Here is a 19474-nt window from a genome sequence, read left to right as displayed (position 1 = left end):
ATCGTTTGAAAACATAACTTAATTTATAAGAATTTATATGGCCAATTAAATTGGAGGGCGGCTATTGCAAATTGAATATATAAGATTAATATTTGTTTTATTTTAATTTAATTTCCTTTTTGTTTTGGAATTAGAATTGTTCAAAATATGTGGGCTCTTCCACTAGAGATTCTAATTTTGTGTTTATTTTATTGGTTGTTATTTAAAGGGAAGTGTCCAATTGACTTTATATGATATTTATTATGATATGATACGATAATGATTTTCTTCCCCCACCTAATAACAAAGGTTCATCTTTAGTTTCAAGTTTTAGTTTAACATCAAGTTAAACTTGGCATACATGTTAGTCTACCTAATCAAAACTTTCTTTATATATATATATATATATATTTTTTAATATTTGTTAGTGTTTAAGCTAGCTTATGCATATCTTGACTAATCTCATGGAATAATCCATAAGGAATTAATTCCTAGGTAGTTGGTCACCATAGATTGATCAACTTATAACCTTTTAGTTCTTGAGATTGTCTCCTTTTTGCCATTAAGTTAAACTCTGATGGTTTTTTTTATATCTTATTATAGTTACTATTTTTATGATAGCTAAGTTATTCTGATTTTTTTTTCGTTGTGTTTAATGTGAGTAATCAATGACGTTGAAACCTAATCTTATATGGATGCTTCATCCATAAGTTTGTTGAGTTTCCGGTTACTTTCTTGTGATGTTGTGAGGAGAATGAGTAATATTTTTGTGGTGGATTAGAATGGGTTATCAAATATTTGAAAGAAAAAAAATCTCATTGAAATGAACTACCACGTTGTAGAGGGTCATTTTAATGCTTTAGACTCTTAGATTTATGGAAATAATAGAGAGGCTATACACAACTTTAGCTATTTATCATAATTAGTTAATTATTGAGTCGGCTAGCTAAGGATCACGATGGTTCTAGTAGCCCTGGAAAAAAAAAAAGTACAAATGGTTATCAATTTAATTTTATTTATCTTATTTAGTTTTAATAACAAAGGTGTTTCATAATTTCTTCACATCTCACTAACAATATTACATGTCTTTTCTCTCGAAAGTTTGATCTCCAATCTCGTCAGTTTCTTAAAAGATGTTAAATCAATTTAAAAAAAAAAAAAAAAAAAAAAAAAAAAAAAAAAGAGAGAGATTCTAACTACTTAATTTACTAATAACATTAAATGTTTTTGGACAAACTTTATTTAGGGGAAAGCTTTTTCCACTTTTCTCACTAAATGCTAATGAAATCAAAAGAAGGTAAACACCTTAGAGTTGTAGCACATCAACCACTTTAACTTTTCTTTACCTTTTCTAAGAAACCACTTTAACTTAGTTATGAAGGTTCCATGAACATGAATTAGGAGTTGGTATAATTGTTTTAAAGATATTTGTAAATATAATAAAATAAACCAAAATACTTATAAAATATAACAAAATATATATTACAATTTATCTATCATGATAGATTAAAAAAAACTACTATCATGATATATCACAAATATATTACGATATTTTATTATGTTTATAAAAATTTCATAAATTTTGTTATTTAAAATAAATTTTCAATTATTTATGGTCATTTAGTAATTAATTCTTTAATAAGTCTTAAATTTAGTAATTTTAAGTTTATTCTTATTAAAATTAATTAAATTATGATAATATTTTTTCTTCCTGCAAAAATTAAAACACATATTTCCGAAGTTTATTAAAGAAAAAAATGAACAAATAGTAGAGTCCATTTTATTGAAAATATAAAAAATTAAAATTAAAATGGTAGTTTAACCTATTCTCTATCAGCAATCAGCTCTAAAATTTAGATTGAGAGAGCCAAGAGATACATATATATCTAGAGTGAGATTGAGGTAGAGATATAGAAAGAAAGTGAGACCGAGCAAGATATGCAAATAGAGCGAGAGCAAAACCAAGAGAGAGGAGAGCAAGATGTTTTTCCACGGGTGGACGAGTATATTTTGGAAATTTCATCCATATTTGATGTCAATAAAGGGTCATTCAACATTTTTTTTAAAAGATTGGGACATTTGACATTTTTTACCCAACTTTTGGGCTATCCACACAAAAATCCTTGAAATATATTCATTATAATAATCTATCATCGATAAATTTTGGTTGTAAATTAAAAGTATGTATCTGATAGACTTTTATTATTGATAAATTTCTAGCTATGAAAAAATCTACAGTCATTAAAGCTAACACGAGCATAATTCAACTATTTAAAAAATAAAAAATTCGAATCTCACTTGCATAATAATAATCGGTAAACATTGAAAAAAATTAAACATAGAGAAATAAAATATTATGAACTTATATAAAAGAGAAAAATCAATGAAAACGGTTAATCTTCATAAATATAACAAAATATCAAAATATTTACGACTCTTGTAACAAAATCAAAAAGTTCGTAATATTTATTCCAGGTTTGCTCTTAAATAATACGGATGGTTTTTCACTTCTTTTTCTTCTTCTTCTTTGAGATTTATTGATCTCCTCTTCATATTATTAATCTATTTATATTATCACTTCTTTTTCATTTTACAATATTATGATTATTTACGTATATATTTACAAATTTCTTCATTTCCTCTTTAGAATTTCTTCCCTTCTTCATATTTCATTTTCTGTTTTTTTCCTTCTTGATCCAGATCTAAACGATATTGGTACATGATCTAAACAATTGTGTACCAATATATAAATGGTCAGTTGTCTATCCTAGATAGACCACTATCACTAATAGTTTTGGTACAAGATCGTTTAGACTAAGTATAAAGATACGTACAAGATTGTTTAGGCTGGGTATAAGGGTACAAAATCGTTTAGACTAGTATACAATGGTACAATATCGTTTAATTTTGGTACAAGATCATTTAGACTTGATACAAGGATATAAGATCGATCAGAGTAGGGTACAAGATCATTTAGACTAGGGTGTACAAGATCTTTTTTTTTTCATGCTGTGTGTGATCGATTAATTGCGAGATATTTTTGTTATTTCATATTGTAGACTTGTGAGCTCTTTCCTTTTCAAAATTGTTCTACATAGTGAAAACATTTTCATGCTTTGTTCTATTTTAAAAGAAAAACATTTATAGCTAAAGAAAGAAAGCATTATGAATTAAATTGGGCAAAAAGATGAAGATAAAAGAAAAGTAACAAAATTGAGGAAAAAACACCAATGCTCACGAAAAGAAAAAAGAATACTATTTGGGAAAGAAAAAAAACTTAAACCAAGAGGTGAGATAATAGAATTTCTCAATAGCACACGTGGAACTCAAAAGGGAAAATGTACAAGACAAATAGAACTTATAGATTTGAGAATATTGTTATTAGAGATCTTTATGGTTTGATTCGATTCGGTTTGAAACTAAAACTGTATCGAACTGCAAAATGCAAAAAAAAATCTTATTCGAAACTGAACCGAACCGCTCATCTATGTCAAATCAAATCAAAACCAAACAGCATATACAGAAATAAAACCGAACTGTTTATACATAAATATTAAAATCGAAATTTTTTATGAACATTATACATAAATAAAAATTCTACAAAATTACAAACATAAATTAAATTAATTTGTACAGTAATTAAGTACAAGACATTGAAGTTTCAAACATTGAAGTTTGAAAGTCCATCAAAATAATTCCTACAAAGTTACACTTATACCCTAAACCTAAGTTATACTTATATATTTACTTATATATTTAACTATATATATATAATTTTTCTAAAATAAAGTGGTTCGATTTGATTTTATAATCGATTTTATGTCTTAAACCAAACCGAACTGCGTGAGAATTGGTTTCAATGTAACACAAACCGAATTGAATCGCATGCATTTGATTTCAATTCGGTTGCGGTTCAATTTTCAACTATTTTTTAAACACTCCTAATTATTATATGCACCTTTTATAAATTAAAAAAAAAAATGTTTCTATACGACGGCGAGAACTTAACTCAATTAACATTCTAATTAATTGATAACTACTAGATTCATCATTCAAATCTTATATCCAACGGTTGTATTAACAAAAATAAATAATTATTAATCTTAAAAATATTATTCATTACGATTACTCATTTTCTGAAGATAATATTCATAAAAGAAATCGTAAATGTTTACCGATATGATGAAAAACGTAAAAAGGACGGAGAAGAGAGGAGAGAGGAAGTGAAAAGAGAGAATCTTTATTTTTATTTGCTTCATTCTATAATATTTTATTAATTTAAAAATAAGGGACTAATTGCAACCATTAACAAAAATTACAATGATTTAATTGATCAAATCGAAAGATGGAAGATAGGTGAGAGGTGGTTTATGTCATTTTTCGTGAAAGTTTTAGTTTTTAGTTGAATTATTAACCCTATAATTACTAAGTTTGGTGCATTAATTGTAAATGCTAATTAAATAAATTAGGTAATACGAACTATCTAATTAAATAAATGCAATGCATTTATAAATATCTCTTTTTCAAATACACGTGTGCCTAATTTTTCTATTAATGACTTTATTAGTTTATAACATAGTGGATTGATTTTTCACACATCAAAGTTCAAAACTCAATTGGGCTAAAGTGGACCCCTACGGAAATTTCTCAAGAAAAAGAAGAGGGAAAGAAAGGCTTTTAGTTTTCCTTTTTCACTTCTTTATCTGAATCCTAATTCTGAAAATAGAAATTGGTTCTTTTATTCACATAATGATTTTATATTTTTTAATAATATTTTATACTAGTGGACTTCGTATTATTTTCGCAAATGATGATGTATTATTTTCAATTCTAAAGGATACACTCGATTATAATTGTACAATATATTGAACCATGAGTTAATAACTAAGAGAATAATTAGAGAAACAAGTAAAACAAGAGATCCAACACAATCAAACTTTGGTAACCCAGTTCGATAACAAAGCATCTACATTTGAGGGGCCACAGACTCATGATAAGAGATTATATTGCTCATGCAGTAATTGATCATTACAATGTTATGACTTAGGGTACAGCACACAACACATATTTCACTGTGCTGATCATTTACTGACTCAACAATCAGAAACATATTGTATAACAACAATTCTTGTAACATTAATAGGATCACTTCCCCTTAATCAATACTCATGTGCAATCCTAGCTTCAAGCATCTTTGAATAGCAGTTTTGATCTCTCATGTTTAGTATTGTATCGTCACCCATATCGTCACCCATTAGTTCTCGATGTGCATACTGAAGACTTGATGCAAGTTAAAATATATTTTCTAACAACACAAAGCACGAAAGACTTCACTTTCTATCAACCTTCACGTAACCATTCTATCAATAAATATGAACAACCTAAGCTTAGAATAATAACCCAACTACCCGATATTAATGGGATATCATAACCACAATTCATATAGTCTCAACCACCAAATCTAAAATATAAAGTAATAATTAAATAATAAAGAGAGTGGGACCACATCATTCAAAACTCCCCTTGAGACCAGCTTCCTTTATTTGAGCAGACAAGCAACTAACATACCACTAGATATTCATGCAGACGGAGAGACAAGCACCATTCAGAAAATAAAAAGCTAACTGTAAAAAGCATTCACATTCCATAAATTCAACACTATCCCATCCAAAAGAATTTAGATATTCTCATTCACCACAAAACGACAGACCAAAACCATAAGTTAAAAGAATTCGGATCATATTACAAGTCAAACAGATCAGATCAAAATATATCATAATTTTTAAAAAAATCATAAAAGCAACAAAATAATACTCCACCTTGCATTCTGGCAAATAAGACTAAGAAGAGGGTCTAGAGGTAGAGGTTGAAGACACCAACCGTCTAAGTTCCTAAAGCAACGAGCCAACTGCAGACTGGCGAGTAGATAAATCTCTTACAACACTAATAAGCACACGCAACTCCTCAATCAAAACCTGAAGTACCCAAGATGCGATGAAGGGAAGAAGAAGCAGCCCAGCAGAGGGAATAGGGATGTCAGTGAAAGAGGAGGTAGATGCACCAGGGGCAGGGCAGAACTCCGAAGGCAGGTCCGGAGCATGGGCTCCCTAAATCAATCTAAAACTTAAGGCCATAGTCTTCGAGGTAGGACCAACCACATCAGCAAGAGACAGAATGGTTAGGTGTTGAGTCAACCAAAAGGCAGACAAAAGGAGAGGAAAACAAATAGGAATACTAATCCCAAATGAGTCCACATGACCAATAAGTGACGAAACACGAACTCTCCCACATTAATCGCAGACCCTTTACCAATCAAATATATGAAATGACTGAGAGCAGTTGATATAGTAGACGCATGAGTGGAAGAGATCTAGTTGGCAATACCCATCTTGTGCAAAATGGCATACTTGGTACTCAAAGATACTGTAGGGAGCTGACCATTAGTAGGCCAAGCGGATTGGGACGCCAATTAATTCCACAGCTAGTTGCTCATTGGAAGGATACGTAATCACAAGGTCATCAGGCACAAATAGACCCAAAAACTGATTAAGCAGTAAAGAAGAGATGTGAAAACAAACTCCATGAACATACACCTTATGAAAATCAGCAAAACTGGGATCATTGGACTCTGTAGATAAATTAACAATAAGTTTTTGAATCAGCTTAGAGTAGAAAAGAGACCAACATCTGACACTGTCTTGATCAAACCAGCAGCCTGAATTAATTCTATCACAAGAGTACAGGATTAATGCTTATCTGAAATATTCATCTCATCTGCTATTCGTCGTTGCACAACATATTTCCATTATGCACACTCTCCTCCGAGTGGAAGGAAACACCATCAAGAGAAACAGTAGGAACATTCGACAGAAGCTTACAACGATTAGCCTTGGTGGTGATCACACGTTGACCCTTAACAAGAAAACAACGAGGCATTTTGAGAATAACACCTCATGGCTCCAACAGAAGGAACAATAATAGAGGGATTTTGAGTCTGATTAGTGGAAGCGAGAGGATCAACAGGAAAGGTAAACTAGCCAGCAGCGAAAGGATCTTTTGACATGAAAGAGTGTCCATTTGCAGGATTAAGAGGAACCCTATATGGTCAAACAGAGGGAAAATCACTCCAGGCATCCACATGACTTTCAGGATTAGTAAAGCCTAGGTCAGAAGGCAAGGTGAAACCGGCAAAATCAGAAGGAAGGTACAATGCAGGAACTTCGGACATAGAGGAATCACCCGGTACAACATTCAGGTCAGGTAGGTCATCAATAGTGGGACTAACAAGGGTTGTGGACACATGCACGTTTTTGACATGAGTAGCAAGAGATGATGTGTGAGGGGAGGATGGTTGGTTTAATAAAACAGGAATAGACTTAGAGACAGACGGTCGAACAATAGCACCAGGACATTGAAACCGATTCAATAGTTTTGACAAAACCACTAAATCATCCCCATCAGAAGAGTCAGTATCAGAATCTACTTGAATAGTTTCAATAGAAGCCCTAGAACCAAGAAGGGATGAGGAAGTAGAGGGTCAAGATACCTGAGCAGTAGCATCAGGAGGAACAGATTCCGATGTATGAGAAGCCTTAAGTGATCGAATGACTGAAAAAGGGTATAGAAGCAACATGCAATGTTATGGAGGCAGCAGGAGCATTAAGTTCACCTGAAGCATTTAACTAGGCAAGGTTATCAAGAAGACGCTTGTGTGGATGTCGTGTAGGTATGCTTTTCATCTGACGACCACGAACAAGAGGGACAAAAGTAGATGATGGAGAGGCCATTGTCGAAGTTGAGGCCAGTTGATAAGAAGCTTTTCGAGTTGAAACCGTAGTGATACAACTGAAGGAGATATAAGGGCTAAGTTGCAGAGAACAAAGCAACCAGAAACCACGCATCAATAGATGGAGAGGAAGACGAAGTGATTTGGTGAGCATCCAATCAATGTCAAATAAATTTAAATAGATGTCTTGTGGGTCGGGAAACCGAACAAAAGCCCATAAAGGAAAAATAGACCCATAATTCATGTGTCAGGCCCGAAACATTGATTGCTATTCAGGGCATTTACACACCCCAAGCCCAGCCCATAGGCTTTTAAGCACTAAGACTTCCAAGAGTTTCGTGAGTATGTATGCAAGTTGCATAGAACTCTGAACATGTTCCAATTTAATCACATGGGTTTCAACAAGTTCCTGAATAAAATGATGGTGAATGTCGATATGCTTCATGTGACTATGTTGCACAGGGTTCTTCGAGATACTAATACCTCTCATATTATCACAATATAGAGGCATAGATGATTGAGAGATACCATACTCAGAGAGCATCTACTTCATCCATAGGAGTTGGGTACAACTGCTACCTGCCGCAATGTACTCGACCTCTACAGTAGACAACAATACACTATTTTGCTTCTTACTAAACCACGTTGTTAGATTGTTGCCTAGGAAGAAACATCCACCTGAGGTACTCTTGCAATCATCAGAGCATCTGGTCCAGCACATACTTCAAGATATGTTTTGCTGATTGAAGATGAGAAGCACGAGGCGATGACTGATATCTAGCACAGAAGCCAACAACGAAAGCAAATCCGAACGACTGCAGTCGGATAGAGAAATCCCAATGATGCTACAGTAAAGACTTTTATCAACCTTTTCTCCAGAATCATCCTTGGAGAGTTTAAGGTGAAATGCAGCAGGGGTGCGTTTCGACTTTGCCTTGTCTAGTCTAAATTTAGTGATAAGATTCCGAGCATACTTAGCCTTGAGACAAAAAAAAATCCTAGAATGGTATTGTTGAATTTGGAAGCCAAGAAAAAACGCAAGTTTACTGACCATCCTCATCTCAAATTCAGCTTTCATCTATTCAACAAACACAGAAACAAAAGCAGGAGAGGATCCTCCAAAGATAATATCATCAACATATATTTGTGCAATCAAAAAATCAGAACCTATTTGTTTGATAAACATCGTTTTGTCAGCTATTCTCCACGAGTGTAACCTTATTGAGATAGAAATTCTGATAAACATTGATTCCAAGCGCTAAGAACTTGTTTAAGATTGTACAATGCCTTCTGTAGTTTGTAGACGTAATCTGGATGAACAGGATTAATGAACCCCTTCGGTTGTGCTACATACTTCCTTAAAAAGGAAATTGTTTAGAAAAGCACTCTTTACATCCATCTGGAAGTGTTTGATTTGACGGATGCATGCAAAGCTAAGCAATAAGCAAATTGCGTCAAGGCATGCTACAGAAGCAAAGGTTTCACCAAAATCGATGCCTTCAATCTGAGCATATCCTTGAACCACTAGTTGAGCTTTATTTCGAGTAACAACTCCATGTTCATCAGTCTTATTCTTGAATATCCACTTTGTGTCAATGTTGTTTGCATGGGTTGGACGAGGGACCAACTCTCAAACTTCATTTCTTTCAAACTGATGTAATTCTTCCTACATAACCAGAATCCATTTCTCATCATTTAGAGCTTCATCAACAAACGTGGGTTCAACCTGGGAAGTGTAGCACACATTAGCAATCATTTTAGCGTAGTTATGTCTTTCCTTCCTTCTAGTGGTCATTCCACTACTAATATCACCAATTATAGAGCTGAAAGGATGATCTTTTCCCATATGAGATGATGGTGCGAAAGATTTTGAACCAAGAGATGAAGTTGTGTTGTTGTTACTAGAGTTATTAACATGAGGATGAACTCTAGAAACAGAGGTAGTACCGTCTCCATAGTTAGCACAAGTGTTAGCAACCGAAGGATCCACTAAAGGACCAGAAATACACCCATTCGAATTGTTTGGAGAGGGTGGTTCTTTTATAACAAAAAATGAGTTTCCAGATACACCCTGGTTGCCAAGTTGAGTTGGTGCTGCATAGAATAGAGTGGATCTCATCATCATCATCAGGTCTTCTATCATCACTATGATCATTTATGATTACATTGATGGATTTCATTACTAATCTAGACCTCTAATTATAAATTCTATATGCTCTGCTACTCGTGGAATAACCAAGGAAAATACCTTTGTCAAATTTAGAGTCCCATTTGTGATTGACTTCTCTGTGTCCAAGAATATGGCATGTACTTCTAAAGACATGAAAGTATTTGATATTGGGTTTCCTCCCCTTCCATAGTTCATAGTTAGTCATCGAAGTACCTAGACGTACCGAGATGCAATTGTGTATGTGACATGTAGTATTGAGTGCTTTTACTCAGAAATATAAGGGAAAGGCTTTAGCATGCAACATCACACAAACCATTTCCTGCAACGTGCAATTTTTACATTCAACTACCCCATTTTGTTGAGGTGTAAGAGGAGCAGAGAACTCATGAAAAGCTCCCTCTGATTCATAGAAATCATTGAATGCACTATTATCAAATTCGCGCTCATGATCGCTTCGAATACAAATAACCCCTTTACTTTGTTCACATTGCAACTGGAGACATAGGGCGCGCATACTTTGAAGGTCTCTGACTTTTCTCATATAAACTTTACCCTCGTGTATCGGGAGAAGTCATCAACACATAAAAACGCATACCATTTACCGCTGAAGTTCTCGACCTGCATTGGTCCCATCAGGTTCAAGTGTAAGAATTCAAAAACTCAAAAAGTACCACATTTTCTAGTAGAATGATGCAACATTGCTTTAATTTGTTTTCTAGCAGGGCATTCATTACAGAAGTCACAAATATCAGATTTTAAGATAAGAATTGTGCCTACTCCAATACTTTAAAATGTACACACTGACAAACTTTTGTAAGTATATTAATTTCTATTATTGAATAGATTTTGTGGATAAACATGTTGGAAGACATCTTTTTTTTTTTTATCAACCAACACGAATGCATCACATACATCTATAAAATATGCAAACTCACATACATCTGTAAAAACAAAACCATAAGAAAAATTCTCCATTCATTTGCTACAAACAAAGTGGCTATCTAACGATTTCAACTATTAATAGAATAGATTGCAAATAATAACACTAACTTATTTTCTAATTTCCTTTAAAATAATTATTTTTAAAAAATATATATAATAATACTTTCAAGTTTCAAGCTTATTGATTGACTGAGTTAAAAATATCATTGAAAGTTGCCAGTGAACTCCATCTATGTGGAGCGAATTTAATGACTACCATTATTCTTCCCTTAAATATCTGAAAAAGCTTTTTTACAATCAATATATTATGATAAAAAGGGTTAAGAAAACAGTACTCCAAACAAAATCCAAATTTTAAAATAATAATAATAGCTTTAAAAAAATCTAAACCTTTCTAAGATTTTGTTGAAACTAAATGCTCTATGCTACTCTAAATAAAGAGATCCTGAAATTGCATATCCATGGTACAATAACCCTTTCAACAGCATCAGCATATCATAGATTTCTCAGTGGTTAAAGTTCATTCTAATCCAGATTTCATTACATCTCAAGAATTTCAAGCTTCGAATTTCTTTGATGAGCATTGATGAAACCTGGCACGAACCTTCGTGATGCTTCTTTCTGCTTCATTTGATCCCTCCCTTCTATGTACTTCGAAGTCGAGCTTCAAAATTTGTATCTTCATAAAACAATACAAAGAAAATTGCAATTGAGAGATTTTCAAAAACCAAAGAATACATATAAAGAACACTAAACAAACATAGATGGAAGAATCATGAGAAGAAAAAGAAAAGGGGGGATAGTTTGTTAAGGTCAATAGGTCAAGCCCCCAGAACATACATTTCAAAAGATTGTCACCAGTGAACTAATCTGCATCAATAGTGGTGGTCTTCTTCTTTTTCCTCTTATTCTTTCGCTTCACCGCATCTTTCAACGTCTTCTTCCCATTTTCTTCTGACAAAGTTTTTGCAGCAACAGGAGACAAATTCACCTCACCGACTTTGGCTTCTTGTTCATCAACCATAGACTCGGAGGACATCATTTCATCACTCATGTCCTCTTTCTTCATTGCGGTTAGATTTCCTGCAACAAGCTAATATAAGAAAAGACAGACTCAAATGGAAGAGGATGATTTTGCAAGTTGATTTTTTTGTAAACAGTGAACTTTCGACTGATGGCCATGGAGCATATTTGGTTTCTAAGGGGGTCCAAATCAAGATGAAAAGCAGTAAACATATCAAGATAAAACCTTTCTTCATTCAGGAAGCCTGCAAAAGCAGTGAAACTTTTTTCATTCGGTATATTTCCATCTTTATATCCCCCAACCAACAAAATGCATTTACATAAATTGAACTCCCCTTGTTATAGAAAACAACTGCCGACAAAAAACTGAAGGAAACTATGCTAGTGTATGATAACTAAATTGAAAGTAAGCCAATAAAGAAGTAATAAGTTATACAGAATAACATATAAGCTGCTTAGATATTTTGTTCCTGAAGTTTTTGTGCGCACCTATTTCTATCTTTAGACAGCGGAAAAGGTATGAAGTTTCCAAAGTTAAATCATAATGCATGTAGATTTTCCAGTTGCTTTGGTAGTCTTATTTCACAATCCTCAAGGGAACAGGCAGTTTTTTTCTTTTTTCTTGACACAATGCAACATTTAGAGTCGAGAGATTCAAGCCTCTAACCTCTTGGTATAAGTCATATGCTTAAGTTACCAATTGAGCAGAATGCTCTGATTGATAACACATATCTAGCCTTTATAAAATAAAATAAGTATGTCAACTAATCAAAATTAAATCCAGCAAAGATGAATCCTATTGAAGTATTAATTGTTTATGCCTATAACCTCTCTCTCTCTCAATGTTCATTCTTCTTGCACGCCCGTTATATGACTTTTATGCATTATTGCCAGAGCATACAGTAGTTATTCTTCATAATACTTTTAGCCATAATTGCAATAAGTTTCCCTCATGAAAGCCAAAAAGCACAAGATTTTGAGTTGTCCTGCATCACTCACCAAATGAAGTTGCAGCCAATAATATTGAAATGTGAAAACTAATTAAGGTAGCATCCATAATTAATTCCTATATATTACCGGGAAAAAATGGATATGGAGTAACTATTTCAGAGAAAAGTAAATAAATTATGCTTTTAAAGTAGAGAGGAATTATAGGGTTTCAGTGAGTACCACGTGAAGCTAAGGTAGCTTTCAAGAAATTCGAATCAACACCTTTGGAGTGTGGGTCCCTAGGGAAAAGAAAATGGAGGTTAAGAAAAAAAAATTCTGAAGACAACACTGTCAGATGCCATGTATCAGTTTACAATATTAATTGAAAACTTCATAGTTCATACCTAAGATTTTCTTTTGGGGAAGAACACATTAAATAAGAGAAAAAAGTCCTATTGTTGTGAGCATACATTGGTGGAAAATTATATTTAACCATAATCAAGGTAACACCTTACCAGCACGAAGGGCCCCCAATGAAATTCTTGGCATCAAAATCTCTCTTGTCTAATTGTCCTTGATTTGTTGATTCATCATTCTTGATACTCCCGCTTTGACTGACAATACTCTCCTGATCATTGATACTCTTTTCACCATCAGATATGCCTTGGCTATCCTTCAGACTACCTGCACCTCCTCCAACATCCAAATTAACAGAAGGGTGACGCTTAATCTTCCGCAATTGTCTAGCTGAACTGTAAGTCTCGACCTAACATAAAATTGTGGTGGAGATGAGTAAAGAGAACAAAAGTTTAGTAATTTGAAGAAGCCATAGATCGTGATAGACAGGGGAATCTTTAGAGGTTACATATGCCCTCAAATTTCAGTGCCTCTAGGTGTTCTTCTTTGGAATATTTTACGAGTCAAACTAAAATGCGTGGAAGGTCTTATATAAGTTAAAACTATCCTGTCTGTTTTTAAAAGTTTTATTAGAGTACTCTGTAACTTTGTTTTACAGTTCTTTTCAAACTTATCCATATTCTTTTTGTTACTTTGTGTAGGCCATCTTTTTATTCTTCAAGGGCCTTCCTTTTGTGCAAATTCAACTCAAACAACCTGGTTTCTTATGCAAAAATAAAGTTATGTGAAACACAAGATAATGATTTTTCCCTAAACAAGATGGAACTGTAGAGCGCAGCAGAAGTTAACTTAGCTCGTAAACCAAAATACTCAAGTTTAACACTTCTACTAATAATCAATCAATTACGAGAGAACAGACTCAACAGGGCGTGTATTTATATCCAACTGAACCATAAAAAAGCAAACTAAGACCTATCCGAAACTAACCAACCAAATTTAAACTTCCCAACTAACCATACAGCTGCCCTAAACATAGAGTAAAACTGTAACTATAAGAAGTAAAACAAGGGAAAACAGAGCAGGATGCTACATCATTAACTCTTATTCAAAAAGAATCTCACTGCATTTTTTATTTTAGTTGTGATATCACCAGCTTTGACAGAAGCAATTCGCAGACATTGCATGATCACACTCTTAAGTACACCTTCTCCTCCTGCTTTTTGAATAGCGCAAACATCATTATTAGCATTAAGTGTGACAGTCATTCTTCCTCCCATAACAGCCTCTTCACAGTGAGTTGGATCTATCACCTGCACAGCACCCCAATATTAAAAAACTCCCCCTACATAACTGAAACTCTTTTACACAACACATTGAAACGGTAAGCTTACCAGAATGCTCTCACTACGAAAAAATGCGAAGGTTACTGCAATAGGGAGATGATGTATGATCAACGGAAGTGGCTCCCTAACCTGTCAAATAGCAACATCCATGTGATACATTCACAAGGATACAGGCAGCTAGGGTAGAAGATAAACCAAAACACTATTGTTTGTTTCACCAGAAGAATAAATAAATGAATGAATCAAAGACCAAGGATCAATATGTGGATGTCAAAGCAGAATGTTTGATGTTTAAAATACATAAAACTGCTCAGATGTGGGATAGCTATGTTTGTATATAACACATGTAAATAAATAATGTCACATCCTTTGAACAGGATGCACTTCAAGTTATTGCAACAAAATTTTGAAAATCTTACCTCAGGGGGATGAACTATCACTTCCTGACCATCATCTCCACTCAATGAACACTCAGGTCTTCGAAAAGTTGATAAAGCAGCCAAAGCAGCAATATTAGCCGCATCCACAAGGTTTCTGCTTGCAGGATAGTTAAATACCATACATTATCATCATTACAACAATATGCAACATAAAATAAAATAAAAATTCAAAAGCTTACCCCCCATTATCTAAAATGTGGAGATCAACTCGAATGGCCCACACAGATTTGCCAGAAACAACACAGAGTGATTCCATATCCACTGCCCTACTCTCCCTACATTAATAGCTCCAATCTTAGATTATCATGTATATCTTGGTGTAATAGGTTACGTGTTGACTGTGAAGCTAGATAAAAGGAATGTACTTAATTTATTCTTTACCTATTAGTCAACACAACAGGATTTTGATTGATAGTTAAAAGAACCAAGAAGATAATTACCGTAGACCACGGTCTATTACACGCCCTAACTCAACAGCAGACTCTCCCGGACGGCCAGGTTCAAATGATGGATCAGCCATAGGAGAAAACTCAGTATATATAGAAAGAGTGCCCTCATTAGGACGATCCCTGTACGGTTGAACTAGTTGAGCAGTCACAAAGCCCATTACGTGAGTCTGGCCAAGCTGCACCTCAGAAGAACCATCATCCCTGCACAAAATTCATTATTATCACCATTCACCACCAACACAAATCACACCGGAAAGGGAAAATACAGTGTGAAGCACAAGAAAACGTATGAGAAACATTACTTGCCAAAGTTGATGGTGAGATTCCGGTAGTCAAAAGGGCAACGACCATCGACCCTCAAATCGGAAAGAAGGGCTGTTTCAATGAACTTTTTTTCATTCACAGAGAGACGCCACGTATTGGCTAGTCTCTGCTCCATTCACAGAGAGATGCCACGTACTGGCAAAAAATTCAAACTATAACATTAGAGAGGAATTATATTATGCTATTAACTTTTTCTTATAAGAAACAAGGTATATATATTCCCCAAAAGAACCAAAAAACAGCCTAGGAAAGGGAGTAGAGGGAACCCCCTCCTGCAAAACTAAACAAGAAGATCTCTCTAATTGTTAATAATCATAAATAGGTTATAATTACAAAAGAAATTGGTGTAATTTGCACACAACCAAAATGTTGTAGTTTGAACAAGAGCCAAAAAGAATCAAAAGACGTAGACTTATCTTCAAACTTATCCTACTATTCTTTTCTTCCCAAAGCCACCACAAAAGAGCACGAGTAGCACATCTCCAAGGATTTTTTCTTTTCCTCAAAAGCTCCCACCATCAAGACCCTCCATCATCCAATCATCAATCTTCTTGGGGAGGCAACTAGCCACCCCAAAAGTACTAAAAAGAAAACACCTCTTTAGAAGAAAACTCACAGGTAGAAACAAGTGATCCATAGTATTCACCTCTCTAAGACAAAAAAAGAAAATGGAGGGGGCAAGGACCTAATTTGGAGATTTCCTTTGAAGCTTTCTGTGAGTATTTAGACTTCTATAAGCAAGGGACCGCAGGAATATCTTCACTTTCTTAGGAATTCTAAGCTTCAATAAAAGGTTGACCATAGGGAGTTTATTTTCCGTGAACCCCTAAATCAAGTTTAGGAAAATGAACTCAGTAGAAAGCTTGCCTGAGGAGTCGATCTTTTAGGTAACTTGTTTCTATTTCCATTCACCACCCAAGAATTCAATAATTGGGCACAAGTAAGGAACTTCCAACTTCTCTATCAAAGAGGTTTCTCCATAACCCCAAATCCCAAGCCTGTTTTAGAGCATTCCAACAATCTAAGACAAGTTCTTTTTCAGTGGAGATAACATAAATATCATGGTACAAAGTCACCACAGATTGCGGAGTGTCAAGGGCATACTTGTCCAAGGTATTATTTACCTATGGCCGTACGCCCGAATTCCCCTAAATCGCTTTATCTTTATGTTTTGAAAGTAGTCTAGGTTAATTCTTTCATTTTCGTGTCGCCGAGCCACAGTGTGACATTTTGGCTTTTTCATATGCAAGCCTGCCAAGGCCAAAAATCTCTATATGTACTATAGGGAGTATCTAAGTAGTCCAACCCCCGCCCAAGCCTTGTCGCACTCTTTGCAAGCTAAGCTATTTTCTTTGCAATTGACAGTCTTCAATGCTTTCTTTTATGATGTTTTCAACTATTTACTTTCTCTCTCCCGTTTTATAAAAACGTTTTCTCGAGAACATGGAGGGAGGCTACATCATACCGCGAGTTTGTCCGCGGGTTTCGAATATTGAACGGCTGACTTGTTGACTGAGCAGAACAAGTGTCGCACAATCGTGTTTGAAAGTTACGATTGTGACACGGAGCACGCCAATTATCTTCCCAAAACCTAAGGCTTCTCCCATCACCCCAAAGTCAACAAAATTAAAGAAAGACTCTTATTACTTCATAATACCAAACCCAAAGCCTCAACTTTCTGTGATATCACAAGGGAACTCCAACAATAGTCATCAATCCCAAAAATAGCACTGATCACATGCCTCAAGAAGGCACACCACAAACTAAAGACACCACAGGCTAAAGCAACCCAACAATTGAAGGAACAAGTAAGGATTTTTCATGGGTCTGATTTTGTAACAACCAAACTTCTTGTGTGGAAGGATTTCTTGAGGGTCTGATTTTGTAATGACCCAACTTCCAATGTAACTAGAGTGTCTTTTTGTAGCTAAACTAAATTTGTTTTCATTTTGGTGTGGGGCCTTATGGTCAAACCGGAACTGTGTAGCTAGGCAAAGACCAGTTCCTTTGGTTGGTAAGAAAGTGGGTTGGATTTGATTTTAAGTGAGGGAGTATCAAGAGATGCAGGCAAGGCCCTGGATGAAGATGCAGTCAGGATAGAGGGGTGGTGTTTTGGCCTGCGAGCAGTGGGAAAGATATAGCGTAAAGGTGAGTGGTTTTGAAGGCTGCTTTTTTTTTAACTTAATATTGATGCCTCGTGTAGCATAAAGAGAAGGCATACAGGTCTAGGTGGTATTTTTCGAGGTTTGGATGGGAGGGTTGTTGTGGCTTTCTCAGTTTTCTGGAGGGAGAATCAATGTGTTGTCCGCAGAATCATTGGTGCTCCTCTCCAGTTTAAAGATGCCTGACACAAGGGGTTGGCGAGTTTTTGGGTAGAATCAGATTCTCAAGTGTTGGTAAAGGCTATCCATGCTAATAGTTTGTTGGGCTCTCCTCGGGGGGTCATTTTGGGGGGAACTGCAGACTTGATAATCAAAACTCACACTGAGGGTTTTAAATTTATTCCTAGATATGCCAATTTGGTTACCCATACTCTAGCAGGAAGGGCTCTATCTAATATTGGGATTCCCAGTTGGCTTTCTCCCATTATTTCTGGTGAGATCATGGGTTGCAACCCTTTGGGCATCCATATCATCTAATGAAGTATGAGTTTATTCAGGAAAAAAAACATGAGGGCCCCCAGCTCGAGTGTTATGTACATTTTCGTCACAAGACAAACAAATATACAGGCCTGCATACTAAAGTAAGTAAGGCCGTCATCTCCACATAACTAGAAGATAGACTCAAATACTAATGCCCAAGAAACCAAAATCCCTTCCTGGCTTATGTAAACCTTGAATCAAACCTTACGAAAAGAATTAAATTAAATTTCAACATTCGGAGCCTAATTCTAATTGGAAACTCACTCCAAAAGTCACCAAACAACTTATCCAAGGGACAATTGGATCCAAATACACTCCAACCCAATAGGTTAATAAATACTAACCAAAACCATCCAAAACACCCAGAAACTTACCAAAAACTCCGATTCCGGAGGCGGCACTGGCTGTAGCGGACTCGAGGGAAGACGGCGAAAATACGTCCGGGGGTCGTGCGACAGTGACCGAAAGCTATTGTGCGTGGTTAGAGAGAGAGAAAGAGTTTGAAGAGAGAAATATTGAATGAAAATTACCAGCGGCGACCACGACGGCGCTTAATGAAAACGGCGGCGGCGGCGAAGATGGGTGTAGGGGAGTTCGGCGTTGCTGCAGGGGCGAGCACGGCGGTGGTTGGGCTGAAGAAGAATGCAAGAGTGAGGGGGAGAGGGAGAGGCGCAAAAGAGAACTCAAATGGAGGGGAAGAGTAAATTCAAATTTTAACCTAATTTCGATTTTTTTGCTTCTTCGAAGACTTGAGCGTTCGGACCTTTATGGGTTTGGGAGCTCTCAATGTAATCACCATATGAAATGAGTGTTAGAATGGAGTCTATGCGTGGCAGAGCAAAAACTGAAATAGTAAAAATAAAAAAGATAAAAACAAATAAAATTTGATTGAAAACAGTACCAACAAAATGTGTTTAATATTAGGATTCGAACTTAAAGCACTCAATCTAAATATAATTTTGGATTGCATTACAATGTATTTCAATCTTATTGGTGTTCAAATACTCCCTCTCGATGGAAAGCATACATGGATAGTGGATAAACGGATCTAAAGAATACCCTAATTGCATGTAAACTCTTCAGAGATTA

General features: G+C 35.1%; 1 protein-coding gene across 5 annotated transcripts; it reads right to left on the bottom strand.

Moving 5' to 3' along the window:
- Nucleotides 1–10212: 10212 nt before the first annotated feature.
- On the bottom strand, nucleotides 10213–19183 carry LOC103492017 (exosome complex component RRP45B-like). Of its 5 annotated transcripts, none has more exons than XR_001762991.2 (12): nucleotides 18760–19177; nucleotides 15722–15878; nucleotides 15411–15620; nucleotides 15150–15245; nucleotides 14950–15064; nucleotides 14579–14659; nucleotides 14309–14497; nucleotides 13346–13596; nucleotides 13071–13129; nucleotides 11718–11960; nucleotides 11482–11556; nucleotides 10213–10553 (listed from the first exon to the last, which is right to left on the bottom strand). XR_001762991.2 is itself a non-coding variant. In XM_008452183.3 (12 exons), exons 3-11 carry the CDS (start codon nucleotides 15856–15858, stop codon nucleotides 11743–11745), a joined length of 1356 nt encoding a protein of 451 aa, XP_008450405.1. In that variant the 5' UTR covers nucleotides 15859–15878; nucleotides 18760–18853; nucleotides 18916–19177; the 3' UTR covers nucleotides 11304–11556; nucleotides 11718–11742. The 5 variants fall into 5 exon arrangements, 4 of the variants coding, with proteins under 4 accessions (XP_008450405.1, XP_008450406.1, XP_050936635.1 ...); XM_008452183.3 differs by lacking the exon at nucleotides 10213–10553 and having other exon boundaries at nucleotides 11304–11556; nucleotides 18760–18853; nucleotides 18916–19177; XM_008452184.3 differs by lacking the exon at nucleotides 10213–10553 and having other exon boundaries at nucleotides 11304–11556; nucleotides 18916–19183.
- Nucleotides 19184–19474: the final 291 nt, after the last annotated feature.

This window comes from Cucumis melo, chromosome 2 (assembly GCF_025177605.1).
Source record: "Cucumis melo cultivar AY chromosome 2, USDA_Cmelo_AY_1.0, whole genome shotgun sequence".
Classification (NCBI taxonomy): Eukaryota; Viridiplantae; Streptophyta; class Magnoliopsida; order Cucurbitales; family Cucurbitaceae; genus Cucumis; species Cucumis melo.
This window is presented reverse-complemented; position numbering and strand designations above follow the sequence as displayed.